Source organism: Octopus bimaculoides, chromosome 29 (assembly GCF_046866305.1).
Source record: "Octopus bimaculoides isolate indiv1 chromosome 29, ASM4686630v1, whole genome shotgun sequence".
In the NCBI taxonomy this organism is placed as follows: Eukaryota; Metazoa; Mollusca; class Cephalopoda; order Octopoda; family Octopodidae; genus Octopus; species Octopus bimaculoides.
The window spans coordinates 16,694,138-16,711,087 of NC_142956.1; the positions used below are offsets into that span (position 1 = coordinate 16,694,138).

The 16,950-nt window shown below is 39.0% G+C and overlaps 1 protein-coding gene across 1 annotated transcript; it reads right to left on the bottom strand.

Moving 5' to 3' along the window:
• Positions 1-1,929: 1,929 nt before the first annotated feature.
• On the bottom strand, positions 1,930-16,197 carry LOC149130379 (uncharacterized). Its single transcript, XM_089344895.1, has 3 exons — positions 13,901-16,197; positions 10,663-12,702; positions 1,930-3,900 (listed from the first exon to the last, which is right to left on the bottom strand). The coding sequence occupies exons 2-3, from the start codon at positions 12,284-12,286 to the stop codon at positions 2,165-2,167; spliced, it is 3,360 nt and encodes a 1,119-aa protein (XP_089201021.1). The 5' UTR covers positions 12,287-12,702; positions 13,901-16,197; the 3' UTR covers positions 1,930-2,164.
• Positions 16,198-16,950: the final 753 nt, after the last annotated feature.

Genomic DNA, 16,950 nt, shown 5'->3' on the forward strand with positions numbered 1-16,950 from the left:
AACTGTGCCGATGGCACGTAATAAGCAGCATTTGAGTGTGGTTGCCTAGGCAGCAGAAGACGAACGGTTGTTTCCGCGACGACTCGACGGTTCACTTCGGATATCTCCGTGACCTTCGTTACGGCTGCTAAAACGGGAGGAGGAGAAGAAAGCTAACAGGTTGTGTGTGCGTGCCTGTTCTTGTCTGTGTGTGTGTGTGTGCCTGCTTGTTCTTGTCTCTGTGTGTGTGCGTGTTTAAGCACGCACAGACGCACAGAGGCAGACACACACACACAGGAACAAGCGCACACGCACGCACGCACAACGCATTAGCTTTCTTCTCCCCCTTCCATTTCAGCAATTGTTAGGTAGATGTGTCTGCGTGTGCGTGTGTGCTTAATCTAGCCTCCGTGTCCGTGCTGCTTTTTGCTTCTGTGTCTGTGTGTCCGTACCGCTTTTTGCCTCTGTGTCTGTGTGCGTGCTTGTTCTTGTCTCTGTGTCTGCGTGTGCGTGTGTGCTTAATCTAGCCTCTGTGTCTGTGTGTCCGTTCCTGTTCTTTCCTTTGTGTCCGTGTGCGTGCTTGTTCTTGTCTCTGTGTCTGCGTGTGCGTGTGTGCTTGTTCTTGCCTCTGCGTCTGCGTGTGCGTGTGTGCTTAATCTAGCCTCTGTGTCTGTGTGTCCGTTCCTGTTCTTTCCTATGTGTCTGTGTGCGTGCTTGTTCTTGCCTCTGTGTCTGCGTGTGCGTGTGTGCTTAATCTAGCCTCTGTGTCTGTGTGTCCGTTCCTGTTCTTGCCTCTGTGTCTGCGTGTGCGTGTGCGTGATATTTCCCTTGATGCGATTGTATTTCTTCAATTCTCGACTGTTTGGATCCATTCCAGTTTTTGTATTTATCCTGTTCCGTCAAGAACTTGCCTTCCACTTAATTCCAATTTTCACCAGATTATTCTAGCAAAGTCTATTAATATATTCTACTGGCAGCTTCTTCAGACTCGCATCGCTCCAATTAAATGAAATGCAATGAATAAAAAACTTTCTTCATCTCATTTCTTTATTCCTGTCGTCATTTCATTAATCTCTACCTTTCTCTTTTTGACTCTGATGAAAGGATATCCCAAAACCAGCTGTAATACTTTCAATCTTGGGTAAATTTTCAGATTAACACCCGCACGACTTTCACTAGGGTGTTAGGGTCAGGGCTTTAGCAATGGCTCGATAACGAACGGCGGTGAATATAAAGATCCTCACCCGGGAACGAAATAAAAACATTCCATTTTCAGTCATAACTTCCAGTAAAATGTATATATATGTATATATATAATGATTTTTTAAAAATGGAATCTCACGTTTCTGGTTCTGGACGATGCGATTCTCCAAAAAAATTTTCAACAAATTTCACTTACACCACCCACTCACCCCATCTTATTTTTCACTTTTCCTAGAATTTTTTTTTTTTTTTGCCGAATCACATAGAAAAATACGAAGATTACGATTTTGATAAACTTGATACCTCTGCAGTTATTTCTACTTAATTCCTCACCTTTACCTATCTAGCAACTGACTATGGGGCTGCTACAGCAGTCATTGGATATGACACCTTCATGAATCACCTGGATCACAATATGGGTGACTAGACTATAGCCGACACTGCCACATATTTTAAGCACCTCTGCTGTGATTCCTGAAGGGTCTGGGGCTTTCCCTGTCTTCACACCCTGAACTACTTTATCTACCAAGGTACTGTCAATTTGAATAGCTGGTCCCTCTGTTGGGGACCAGCGATGACAGTTACTTGTGGATATATGCATAACTGGAAGGACAAATCCCTCTTTGGCTTTAGTTAATATGTATATATCCGTGTACACTGTGGGTACCCACAGTGTACAAGGATATAAACGAGGTAGGACCACTAAGGTTAAGGGAAGATAATGATGAAAACACAAGAAAGACCAAATCAATGTGACTTAAAATTTTTATTCATTATTCCAATTCTTTTATTCTCCCAACAAATTCCACAAAAGTCCAGCACAATCCTCTTCAAAAATCAAAGTCATTGCTGTGTTGATATATTTGGATATATACATGATACTAAAGTTGATATTCATGAATTTCATGTTGACATTCATGAAATAAAGCCTGTCTTTTAGCAGACAAAATATTCATAATTGTTGCTATATTGTAATAAATTTTCATATTGATTCTGTTACACCTGTATGAATAGTCAAATGTCTACTTAAGTGACCTTTTTGAGGGAATGATTTACCACAGATATCACAATGATATGGCTTCTCTCCTGTATGAAGACGTTTGTGAATAGTCAACTGACTATTATAAGAGAATGATTTACCACAGATATCACAATGATATGGCTTCTCTCCTGTGTGTGTACGTTTGTGTTTAGTTAAGTTACTACTTTCAGAGAATGATTTACCACAGATATCACAATAATATGGCTTGTCTCCTGTATGCATAAGTTTGTGTCTAGTTAAGCCACTACTTTGAGGGAATGATTTACCACAGATATCACAATGATATGGCTTCTCTCCTGTATGAAGACGTTTGTGAATAGTCAACTGACTATTATAAGAGAATGATTTACCACAGATATCACAATGATATGGCTTCTCTCCTGTGTGTGTACGTTTGTGTTTAGTTAAGTCACTTCTTTGAGAGAATGATTTACCACAGATATCACAATGATATGGCTTCTCTCCTGTGTGTGTACGTTTGTGACAAGTCAAATGACTACTTGAAGAGTATAATTTACCACAGATATCACAATGATATGGCTTCTCTCCTGTATGAACACGTTCGTGAATAGTCACGGTATAACTTTGAGAGAATGATTTACCACAAATGTCACAATGATATGGCTTCTCTCCTGTATGCGTAAGTTTGTGTTTAGTCAAGTGACCACTCCGAAAGAATGATTTACCACAAATATCACAATGATATGGCTTCTCTCCTGTATGTGTTAGTTTGTGTCTTGTCAAGGTATAACTTTGAGAGAATGATTTACCACAAATATCACAATGATATAGCTTCTCTCCTGTATGTGTACGCCTGTGTTTAGTCAAGTGAACACTCATAGAGAATGATTTACCACAGATATCACAATGATATGGCTTGTCTCCTGTATGTGTACGTTTGTGTATAGTCATGGCACCACTTTGAGAGAATGATTTACAACAGATATCACAATGATGTGGCTTCTCTCCTGTATGTGTACGTCTGTGATTATTTAAAGTGTTGTTGTAAGAAAATGGTTTCCCACAAATATCACAATGATATGGTTTTTCCTTAGTATGAATACGCTTGTGACTAATCAAATCGCTACATGAAGAGAATGATTTACCACAGATATTACAATGATATGGCTTCTCTCCTGTATGAATACGTTTGTGACAAGTTAAAGAGCTACTTTCTGGAAATGATTTACCACAGATATTACAATGATATGGTTTTTCCCCCGTATGAATACGATTGTGACTAATCAAGTGACTACTACAAGAGAATGATTTACCACAGGTATTGCAATGATATGGCTTCTCTCCTGTATGAATACGTTTGTGTTTTGTCACATCACCACTTCCAGAGAATGATCTACCACAGATATCACAATAAAATGGCTTCTCACCTGTATGTGTACGTTTGTGTTTAGGCAAGTCACCACTTTGAATAAATGATTTACCGCAGATATCACATTGATATGGTTTTTCCCCAGTATGAATACGTTTGTGACGAGTTAAAGTGCCACTTTCAGAAAATGATTTACCACAGATATCACAGTGGTATGGTTTTTCCCCAGTATGAATACGTTTGTGAATAGTTAAATTACCATTTTGAAAGAATGGTTTACCACAGACATCACAGCGATATGGTTTCTCTCCTGTATGAATGTATTTGTGTTTAGTTAAGACTCTTTCTTTATTGAATGACTTACCACAGATATCACAATGATATGGCTTCTCTCCTGTATCAGGGTTTTTTGGTTCAGTTAAATTATTCATTATGAGAGAATAATTTGTCATAAATACCAAAATGATAGTGTTTTTTTCAAATTCTATGGATGTTTGTATTTAGTTGTGTCACTATTTTCAGAGAATAATTTATTGTTATGTTTCTTTCATTTGTGATCTTAATTAATGTCTAAAATAGAAGATGTAAACTGTTAAATCCTTTGTAAAGTTATCCAATGTTAATTAATCTGTTAATTGATAATCTCCTCTACATTACAAACTGTGAAGACAAAGAAAATGTTGCTGTGAAATACAATGTGCAGAAGAACTGTTTCCCCATCATTTGTTGAAGATCTAATTTATAGAAAGAGTTTGATGTATTGCTGAATGCTTCTTATAAATATATGGTCTTCGTTCAGTCAAGGAAAGTCGATAAAAAACATCAGAGGCACGTCTGAATGAAGATATTCTGAAATAGGAAAAGAGGCAGTAAGATAAAGCGGATAGTTAAACAACAGAGTATTCAATTTGACAACATCAATATGACAAAAAGTGAAATTAAAGTTTTTCTATCCTAATGTTTCATGACGAACATAACCCAATATGTTGTGGTCGGGGTATTTTGGAATTAAGGGAGGTATATAAAAATATAGATTTTTTTGCACACACACACACACAACAAAATTACATGAAAAAATGTTTTTTCTTCTTTTGGTAATTCGTATTTAGAATGTTAATCCTCGGTTTGGCTGTTGTTTCTAGCTTGTCAGATTGCCGGTTGGGGCGGATTTAAATTTTGAAAGTTTGTGCCGTACGTTATCTTTACCTCCACCGTTTATGATAGCAATGCTAAGAGGCCCCTAAATACTTTCAGTCCACCCCTGCATGATCATCATCGTTTAACGTCCACTTTCCATGCTAGCATGGGTTGGACGGTTCAACCGGGGTCTGGGAAGCCAGGAGGCTGCACCAGGCTCCAGTCTGATCTGACTGTTTCTACATCTGGATGCTCTTCTTAACGTCAACCACTCCGTGAGTGTAGTGGGTACTTTTTATGTGCCACTGACACAGGGGCCAGAGGAGGCTGGCAACGGCTACAATTGGATGGTGCTCTTTACGTCCCACTGGCACGGAAGCCAGTCAAGGTGGGGCAGGCATTGGCCATGTTCAATAAAATAAGAAACAGGAGTCCATGCAATAGAATTACACCTCCCAACCAAATTACAGGCCTTTTCAAGGCAAATCTCGACTTTGGAAGTTTAAACATTAACCATTATTATTTAAGACGAGGAAATATATTTTCCTAATGTTCTGTTTTCACTTCGAAATAATTGCTGCAACATCCAGAGGTTCACATTATTATTTACATTATTATTAGTAATATTAACACCATAACAGCCTTAAAGTAAATCTTTGTCAACTTACCGTATTCAAATATAAACAGCGACTCAGTGATCGGTAATTAATCACGCTAATTAATAGTTTACTTGGGAATTGTTCGACGTGTCGTAGAAGTTATTTCCATTTATATGGTTGTATTTCTTGGTACTATTCAAGAAGAGTGGTCCCGGTGTGTTTCATTTACTTTGTTTAGGAAAAAAAAAACTCTCATACATGTTTTGCACCTTCGCTCGTGGTGGTCTTTGTAGGATCGATTAGTCACGAGTAGCTAGTGCGGATGCGCGAGTACGCAAGTGCGCGCACCGGTACCACGCTTCTTGAAAACTACCCCGATTCTCAAAAAAAATTTCAAAACATCGCATTTTCCCAAATTTCACTTACACCATCCGGTACTACTCAAGCAGAGCGTACTCGAACGCGCAGTCGCGCGTCCGCGCTAGCTAGTCGTGAGTGGTCGATCCTACGAAAAGTGCGCGCGAGCGCGCGTGCAAATGAATACATGTGTGCGCATGCGCGCGTATGCAAATTAGTAAATGATTTCTTTTAAACAAAATCATTTTTTAAAAATTACTTTTTCTTTTCTAAACAACGTAGATAGGTAGAAGGAATAAAAATAACACACTATCTGTTTTTGTTTTCATACATTTTTTTTCTTTTAATTAAATTTTGTGAACAAAATAATTTGTATTTTCTAAACAACGTAAATAAATTTTAAAAAGGGTGCACATTGGGATTAGACACTGAGGGAAACTTGATATGCTAGAAATAACAGCTAAACGCAAAAAGAAAAAAAAAAACTGTAACCTTTACCTTTCTGAAATCACTGTGGATATATTTCGGCTATGTGCTTGATAAATGTCTGAAAGTTCTCCCACGAATTCCCACACTTCATATCGTAACAATCACGGTACATTGGCTCATCAATATGTGACCATTTCATGTTACCACATGATCCACTTTTATATTTCAGTCTACGTTTTATCTGTGACCAGAATGGGCCACATATCCGTGAAAATCGTAGTTCCTGGCTCCACATTTTCAATGATTGCAGCTTCTAACGTTTCAGCCTTTCTATCTGTATGAAGTTAACAAAAACAGATAGTGTGTTATTTTTATTCCTTCTACCTATCTACGTTGTTTAGAAAAGAAAAAGTAATTTTTAAAAAATGATTTACTTTGTTTAAAAGAAATCATTTACTAATTTGCATACGCGCGCACGCGCACACATGTATTCATTTGCGCGCGCGCTCGCGCGCACTTTTCGTAGGATCGACCACTCACGACTAGCTAGCGCGGACGCGCGACTGCGTGACTGCGCGTTCGGGTCCTCTCTGCTTGAGTAGTACCCACCATCCACTCACCCCTTCTTCTTTTTTCACTTTTCCTGGAATTTTTTTTCTTTGTTTTTTTGCCGAATTACGTAGAAAAATACGAAGATTACGTTTCTGAAAAGAATTGGTTTACTCTTTTACTTGTTTCAGTCATTTGACTGCGGCCATGCTGGAGCACCGCCTTTAGTCGAGCAAATCGACCCGCCGAAGCGCTAAGTTACGGGGACGTAAACACACCAGCATCGGTTGTCAAGCGATGTTGGGGAGACAAACACAGACACACGCATACATATACACACACCTACATATATATATATATATATATATATATATATATATATATATATATATATGTAGTGAAACTACCTACCGCCATTAGATACAAAACTGCTATCGCCATTCTTCTCATTTAAATATAAATAAATGCGAGCGTAGTAGAGAACCCATTCCTTGTCATCACGTGACTGATTATTATTCGAATTGGCAACTTCTTCGAACCTTTCCCGCCAGAACGCAAACAGACCAATCACGGCCCCTAATAAGGTCACGTGATACAGTAAAATTCTGAAGGCATTTGGAGCCCTCTTAACGCTATATATAGATCAACTCATACCCCACAAATTTGTCTCGGTCCAGTTTCTCTCAGAGACTGTTCCGTGTACCACACGACAGCAGCAGCAGTTCCAGCGACCACTTCAACAGCTTCGTCCAGCCGCGATGACCACCGCCGTCGCCACATCAGCAACACGTTTCTACGACTACTACCAAGCAGCCTCTACACGACCAGCGTCAACACGACTTACTATGTACACCACACCAAACTACCGCGGCACATCTCTCTCTTCGATTCTGTTAGGTGACTCAGCTTCACCACGATAAATAAACAGACAAGAGTTCTTAAACAGACAAGAAATTCTCAGCCAGCGACGAACATCTGTATAACAAGAATCACGGCCCGGCATCGATGCCACGACATCACAACCAGTGATCAGCTCTGCCACACTCAGCCCCCTCACTTTCACATACAGAACTTTTCCTATAGTGTACTAAAGATCTGGTATAATTGCTCACGTGTTATTGACTCTCTTTCTATCTGCTGTAAACACTCATACACACATGTATCACTCACATACACACTTTTCTTTGTATGACGGCCTGTCTTTGATTATGTTCTTATATGTCGCATTCACACTCTCACACAGACATACATCTTTAACGCCACAATAAATATCTCTGTTATTCATCTAATACGGTCTTTCATTACTGGTCATCCATGTTATCGTCGTATAACATATCATCTATATCAATATTGATATATATATTTATGTTGTTCGACCGTGTGACACGATTAAATAAAAGGAGTCCTCTGTTTTTCCATTCGTCACCATTTCTCCTTTTTGAGTTCGCACGGTCGTCCCTTACATATATATACATATATATGAAGGGCTTCTTTCAGTTTCCGTCTCTCCAAATCCACTCACAAGGCTTTGGTCGGCCCGAGGCTATAGTAGAAGACACTTGCCCAAGGTGCCTATTCCCTCTTGCCATTGTTTTTTTTTTTATCTTTTATGGTACGTATATGTATTCACAGTGATCAAGCTCCATGTACTAGATGGAGTGGACGATGACGATGACGAATATTACTTTCAAAATTCTTTCATATGCGCTAATATTGGAAGCAGAAATGGCCGCAAGAAATGTTATGTCATGATTTACATTAAAAAATTAATCTACCGATGTGGTCCGATTTCTTTGAATGTTGATGGAAGGTTTTCTCCATTTTCTGATTATTTTAATTCATATGAAATTAGAAATGTTGCATTTCTAAATCTCTCAGCGATTCTTACACAGTAGTAGCACAATAAAGTGATGGCTTTCTTGCCAACGTAATGTCGCAAACCCAGGAAAGGGTGAATGGTACTGCTGTTTGGCCCCAGGAAACACCATTTCCACTTGGCTATGGTGACACATCTGATGCTTCTTAAGCCCAACTTTTCTCTCAGGGCGCTCACGCTCTGTCATGTCTGCACACTGACATTACACATGCAGCAGAGCATAGTGGCTTCATTCCTTGCAAGCTTACGCATGTCCTCAGCAATCACGGCCCATGTTTCACTGCCATGTAGCATGGCAGTTCGCACACATACGTAATACAGTCTACCTTTTACTCTGAGCGAGAGGCCCTTTGTCACCAGCACAGGTAGGAGCTCTCTGAACATTTCCCAGGCTATTCTTATTCTAACAGCTACACTTTCAGAGCATCCAACCCAGCTACTTACTTGGTCACCTAAGTAACGGAAGCTATCAACTACTTGTAGTTTTTCCCCCTGGAATGTGACACAAGCTGTTCTCAGCTTTTTTCAATGTTTATTGCTCCTTAGCATTTACCACACACAAAAACTATCTCCCCAGTTAGCCTTCTGTTGATATTGCTGCACCTCTTATGTGTTCATAGCTTACACCGGGTACATCTTATGGAGTTTCTACCTACGCCTGTTCTACAGATTGAGCAGGGCCATATACCTGAAGGGGCTTGTGGTTTGTCTGAGTTTCTACTTATTAAGACTTTGGTTTTTGCTAGATTGACTCTATGGCCCTTTGATTCTAATCCTTGCTTCCACACCTGAAACTTTTCCTCTAGTTCTGATAGTCACTCAGCAATTAGAGCAACGTCATCAACATAGAGGAGCTCCCAGGGCCATTCTGTCTTGAATTCCTGTTATTGCCTGGAGGACTATGATGAAGAAGAGTGGGGGCTGAGGATTAAACCTTGGTGGACCCCTACCCCTACACGGAATTCTTCACTGTACTCGTTGTCACTCTTACCTTACTGACAGCATCCCTGTACATGGCTTGTATACCTCTCACTATTCATTCATCTATCCCTACTTTCCTCATTGACCACCAGATAAGGGATCGGGGGACCCTGTCAATTGCTTCTCCATGTCTCATGCAGCTGTCTTACCAGAAATATAGCATGTGGTGCTTTTCCTTGGCACAAACACAAACTGCATCTCATCTAGACTGACTCTCTCCCTAATTAGTTGGGCTATGACCCCTCCGTTACCTGATTCAATTACGTAGTTATTTGTATTTAATTCCTCACCTTTACCTTTCTAGCAATTGACTATGGGGCTGCTACACCAGTCATTGGGTATGACACCTTCATGAATCACCTGGATCACAATATGGGTGACTAGACTATAGCCGACACTGCCACATATTTTAAGCACCTCAGTGATTCCTGAAGGGTCTGGGGCTTTCCCTGTCTTCACACCCTGAACTACTTTATCTACCAAGGTACTGTCAATTTGAATAGCTGGTCCCTCTGTTGGGGACCAGCGATGACAGTTACTTGTGGATATATGCATAACTGGAAGGACAAATCCCTTTTTGGCTTTAGTTAATATGTATATATCCGTGTACACTGTGGGTACATAGGTGAGCTATCCATGGCTCTACATTGATGTTTTACTATTTAAACGAGGTAGGACCACTAAGGTTAAAGGAAGATGATGATGAAAACACAAGAAAGACCAAATCAATGTCACTTCAAATTTTTATTCGTTATTCCCATTCTTTTCTTCTCTCCCAACAAGTTCCACAAAAGTCCAGCACAATCCTCTTCAAAAATCCAAATCATTGCTGTGTTGATATATTTGGATATATACATAATACTAAAGTTGATATTCATGAATTTCATGTTGACGTTCATGAAATAAAGCCTGTCTTTTAGCAGACAAAATAATTGTTGCTATGTTGTAATAAATTTTCATATTGATTCTGTTACACCTGTATGAATAGTCAAATGTCTACTTAAGTGACCTTTTTGAGGGAATGATTTACCACAGATATCACAATGATATGGCTTCTCTCCTGTATGAAGACGTTTGTGAATAGTCAACTGACTATTATAAGAGAATGATTTACCACAGATATTACAATGATATGGCTTCTCTCCTGTATGTGTACGTTCGTGTTCATGCAAGTTACAACTTCTAGAGAATGATTTACCACAGATGTCACAATGATATGGCTTCTCTCCTGTGTGTGTACGTTTGTGTTTAGTTAAGTCACTTCTTTGAGAGAATGATTTACCACAGATATTACAATGATATGGTCTTTCTCCAGTATGAATACGTTTGTGACAAGTCAAATGACTACTTGAAGAGTATGATTTACCACAGATATCACAATGATATGGCTTCTCTCCTGTATGTGTAAGTTTGTGTCTTGTCAAGGTATAACTTTGAGAGAATGATTTACCACAAATATCACAATGATATGCCTTCTCTCCTGTATGTGAAAGTTTGTGTTTAGTCAAGTTACCACTCCAAGAGAATGATTTCCCACAAATATCACAATAATATGGCTTCTCTCCTGTATGTGTACGCCTGTGTTTAGTTAAGGCAACACTCATAGAGAATGATTTACCACAGATATCACAATGATATGGCTTGTCTCCTGTATGTGTACGTTTGTGTATAGTCATGGCACCACTTTGAGAGAATGATTTACCACAGATATCACAATGATATGGCTTCTCTCCTGTATGTGTACGTTCGTGTTCATGCAAGTTACAACTTCTTGAGAATGATTTACCACATATGTCACAATGATATGGCTTCTCTCCTGTATGAAGACGTTTGTGAATAGTCAACTGACTATTATAAGAGAATGATTTACCACAGATAACACAATGATATGGCTTCTCTCCTGTGTGTGTACGTTTGTGTTTAGTTAAGTCACCACTTTTAGAGAAAGATTTACCACAGATATTACACTGATATGGTCTTTCTCCAGTATGAATTCGTTTGTGACAAGTCAAATGACTACTTAAAGAGTATGATTTACCACAGATATCACAATGATATGGCTTCTCTCCTGTATGTGTAAGTTTGTGTCTTGTCAAGGTATAACTTTGAGAGAATGATTTACCACAAATATCACAATGATATGCCTTCTCTCCTGTATGTGAAAGTTTGTGTTTAGTCAAGTGACCATTTTGAGAAAATGATTTACCACAAATATCACAATGATATGGCTTCTCTCCTGTATGTGTACGCCTGTGTTTAGTTAAGGCAACACTCATAGAGAATGATTTACCACAGATATCACAATGATATGGCTTGTCTCCTGTATGTGTACGTTTGTGTATAGTCATGGCACCACTTTGAGAAAATGATTTACCACAGATATCACAATGATATGGCTTCTCTCCTGTATGTGTACGTTTGTGTATAGTCATGGCACCACTTTGAGAGAATGATTTACCACAGATATCACAATGATATGGCTTCTCTCCTGTATGAACACGTTTGTGAATAGTCAACTGACTCTGATATGAGTATGATTCACCACAGATATCACAATGATATGGCTTCTCTCCAGTATGTGTACGTTTGTGTATAGTGAAAACACCACAATTAGAGAATGATTTACTGCAGATATTACAATGATATGGCTTCTCTCCTGTATGCATAAGTTTGTGTTTAGTTAAGCCACCACTTTTAGAGAATGATTTACTGCAGATATCACAGTGATATGTTTTCTCTCTTGTATAAGGGTTTTTTGGTGTAGTTAAATGATTCATCATGAGAGAATAATTCGTCATACACATCACAATGATAGCATTTTCTTCATTTCTATGAATATATTTTTGTTCAGTTGAGTCTCTATTTTCAGGGAATAATTTAATGTTGTTTCTTGTATCTGAGATCTTATTTAATATGTAAATCAGGATGTGAAAACTGTCCACTCCTTTGTAAAGTTATCCAAGCTTAATTAACCTGTAAAGCAATCATCTCCTCTATATTCCAGACAGCAAAGACTTTAAAATGTTGCTGCTAATTCCATCGTCCAGAAGAAATATTTTGCCATATTTTTTTCATAGATTTTCTTTGTATAAAAAGGTCGAAGTATTGATGAATGCTCTTTATAAATATATCGGCTTCCTTTAGTTGATGAAAGTTAATACAAATATCAGAGGCACATCTGAATGAAGTAATTTCTTTTATGTGAACAGGATGTAATATTCTGAAATAGGAAAAGAAACAGTAAGATAAAGCGGATAGTTAACGAGATAGCAATTCAACATTGCAAATATTGTTTTCTACTCTAGGCACACAGCCTGAAATTTGCGGGGAGAGGGCCAGTCAATTAGATCGACCCTCTCTGTCTCTGGCTTAGTGAAGTTCTTCACCTTCCAGCTCAGAAGGAAAATAGGGTTAGAGAGAAAATGCCGGTCCACGAAAATGTTTCAAAATCGATGGAAGAATGTTGCACGAATGTTGCGTATGGATGGGACCGCTTGAATACAAAGCAGGATGGACCCAAAGTATCAGTGGTAAGGCGGGACCCGTGGCGTCCGAGCATATCCCGCCTCCCTACTCCATGCTGTAAGGTTGCCTTGTATATTTAATCATTCGAACTATTGATATTTATGTAAAATCTTTGAATTCATCCTTGTTAATTCATACGATATATCTGGCCCCATATCAGATTGCACTGTCCCCTTGTAGGAAATACAAAATTTGCGAAATGCTTAGCGGTATTTCGCCTGTCTTTCTGTTCCGGGTACAAATTCCCGTGAGGCCGAATTTGCCTTTCATCCTTTCGGGGTCGCATTGAGGTCGATCTAATCGACTTAATCCCTTCCCCCAAAGTCGAGCACTTGTGCTTCCGGTAGAATGGATTATCATCGTCATTGTTTCATTCTCTCGGCGGCAAGCTGAAATAAGACCAGACCGAATTTACCTTTCATCCTTTTCGAGAAATACTCAGTTCCCTTTAATCGACTTCCCACTCGAACGAAACATTGCTGGCCCTGGGCCAAAATATGAAACCACAATCATCATTAATGTTATTTCGGCAATCTTTGTCAATTTACCGTTTTATCAGTGGCTTATAAAGAACAGGACAATACATATTAATGTTGTATTCTTCAATCGGTTTCCTCATTCTACTAATTAATTACGCCGTTTTTCTCTCATTTTATCAATTAATTTCCTTTATATCACATCTGACTATCGATCATCAGTTTTCATAAACAACAGATAAACATTACATTTTACAAGATATTTAAGACCAGCAAATATATTTTCCTAATTATGTCTTCGCTTCGAAAAATAATTACTGTAACAACGAGAGGTTGGCATAATTCTATTGCTTACGTCATTATTAGTCGTATTACTATCACCATTACAACCTGGAAGAAAATATTTCCTCAACTTACCACATTCGGATATAAACAGTCGAGTCAGTGATAACGCCTTTAATTAAGAAATTAATTGGACATTCGTTCAAGTATTGTACATGTTATTTCCCTTGATGCGATTGTATTTCTTCAATTCTCCAATAAGTGACACTAGTGACTGTTTGGATCCATTCCAGTTTTTGTATTTATCCTGTTCTGTCAAGAACTTGCCTTCCACTTAATTCCAATTTTCACCAGATTATTCTAGCAAAGTCTATTAATATATTCTACTGGCAGCTTCTTCAGACTCGCATCGCTCCAATTAAATGAAATGCAATGAATAAAAAACTTTCTTCATCTCATTTCTTTATTCCTGTCGTCATTTCATTAATCTCTACCTTTTCTCTTTTTGACTCTGATGAAAGAATATTCGTTTTCCACATACTTGCTAACATCTTGGAGGCTGGTTAATATTTTTTTTGTTTTTTTTCCCTCTTTTGGTCTCGGCTGAGGATCTTTCTATCGATACTAGCGTCTTGGATATAACTTTGGGGCCCTAGTAATCCATTACGGCACTTACCTAGCGTACTTAGTTATGTACATCACCTGTAAACTAAATCCCTATGTTATAGGTATTTCTTGCTTTATTTTGGTGCTAACTTCATTTCACTACCATAAAATATAAAGATGATGATAATGAAAACACAACAAAGACAAAATCAATATCACTTAAAACTTTTATTCATTATTTTCTAACAAATTCCTCAAAAATCCAGCACGATCATCTTCAGAAATCAAAGTCATCTCTGTGTTGATGTCTTTAGATATATACATATTAATGAAGTTGAGATTCATTGATTTCATGTCAAGCTTGAAGAATAATAAACCCTGTCTTTTAGCAGACAAAATATTCATAATTGTTGTCCTGTTGTAATAAATTTTGATAGTGATCCTGTTACAGTTGTGTATGAATACTCACATGTGTACGTAAGAGGCCTTTTGCATAGAATGATTTACCGCAGATTTTGCAATGATATGGTTCTCCTCCTGTATGAATGTGCTTGTTACTATTGCTAGAGAATGATTCACCAGATACCAGAATAATATGGCCCCTTCTTTCTATGGGTACGTTTGTGTTTAGACAAGACCCCACTTTGGGAGAATGATTTGCCACAGATATCACAATGATACGTCTTCTCTCCTGTATGAATACGTTTGTGACTATTCAAATGGCTACTTGAAAAGAATGATTTACCACAGATATTACAATGATAGGGCTTCTCTCTTGTATAAGGGTTTTTTGGTGTAGTTAAATGATTCATCATGAGAGAATAATTCGTCATACAAAGATAGCATTTTTTTCATTTCTATGAATATATTTTTGTTCAGTTGAGTCTCTATTTTCAGGGAATAATTTAATGTTGTTTCTTTTATCTGAGATCTTGTTTAATATGTAAATCAGGATGTGAAAACTGTCCACTCCTTTGTAAAGTTATCCAAGCTTAATTAACCTGTAAAGCAATCACCTCCTCTATATTCCAGACAGCAAAGACTTGAAATTGTTGCTGCTAATTCCATCGTCCAGAAGAAATATTTCGCAGTATTTTGTCATAGACTTTCTTCAGATAAAGAGGTTGATGTATTGATGAATGCTCCTTATAAATATATCGTCTTCGTTTAGTCAATAAAAGTTGATGAAAATATCAAAGGCACATCTGAATGAAGAAATTTCTTTTCTGTCAACAGGATGTGATATTCTGAAATAGAAAAAGAAACTAAGATAAAGAAGACAGTTAAATGACATAACAAATCAAGATTGCAAATATTCTTTTCTACTCTAATAACAAGGCCTAAAATTTGTGGGGGGGGGCGAGACAATTAGATCGACCGCAGTATGCAACTGGTACTCAATTTATCGACCTCGTAAAGATGAACATAAAGACAGCCGACACTGTCATTTATTTAATGTCAATGTTTCCAGTGGTCAGAATCCATTGAAGCATGGAAAGATTTACTGCCTGACACGAAACTGTGCCGATGGCACGTAATAAGCAGCATTTGAGTGTGGTTGCCTAGGCAGCAGAAGATGAACGGTTGTTTCCGTGACGACTCGACGGTTCACTTCGGATATCTCCGTGACCTTCGTTACGGCTGCTAAAACGGGAGGAGGAGAAGAAAGCTAACAGGTTGTGTGTGCGTGCCTGTTCTTGTCTGTGTGTGGGCGTACTTATGTTTGTCTGTGTGTGTGTGTGCGTGTTTAAGCACTCAAAGACGCACAGAGGCAGACACACACACACAGGAACAAGCGCACACGCACTCACGCAGAATGCATTAGCTTTCTTCTCCCCCTTCCATTTCAGCAATTGTTAGGTAGATGTGTCTGCGTGTGCGTGTGTGCTTGTTCTTGTCTCTGTGTCTGTGTGTCCGTTCCTGTTCTTTCCTTTGTGTCTGTGTGCGTGCTTGTTCTTGCCTCTGGGTCTGCGTGTGCGTGTGTGCTTAATCTAGCTTCTGTGTCTGTGTGTCCGTGCCGCTTTTAGTCTCTGTGTCTGTGTGCGTGCTTGTTCTTGCCTCTGTGTCTGCGTGTGCGTGTGTGCTTAATCTAGCTTCTGTGTCTGTGTGTCCGTGCCGCTTTTTGTCTCTGTGTCTGTGTGCGTGCTTGTTCTTGCCTCTGTGTCTGCGTGTGCGTGTGTGCTTAATCTAGCTTCTGTGTCTGTGTGTCCGTCCCGCTTTTTGTCTCTGTGTCTGTGTGCGTGCTTGTTCTTGCCTCTGTGTCTGCGTGTGCGTGTGTGCTTAATCTAGCCTCTGTGTCTGTGTGTCCGTGCCGCTTTTAGTCTCTGTGTCTGTGTGCGTGCTTGTTCTTGCCTCTGTGTCTGCGTGTGCGTGTGTGCTTAATCTAGCTTCTGTGTCTGTGTGTCCGTGCCGCTTTTAGTCTCTGTGTCTGTGTGCGTGCTTGTTCTTGCCGCTGTGTCTGCGTGTGCGTGTGTGTTTAATCTAGCCTCTGTGTCCGTGCGGCTTCTTGCCTCTGTATCTGTGTGTCCATGCCGCTTTTTGTCTCTGTGTCTGTGTGTCCGTTCCTGTTCTTGCCTCTG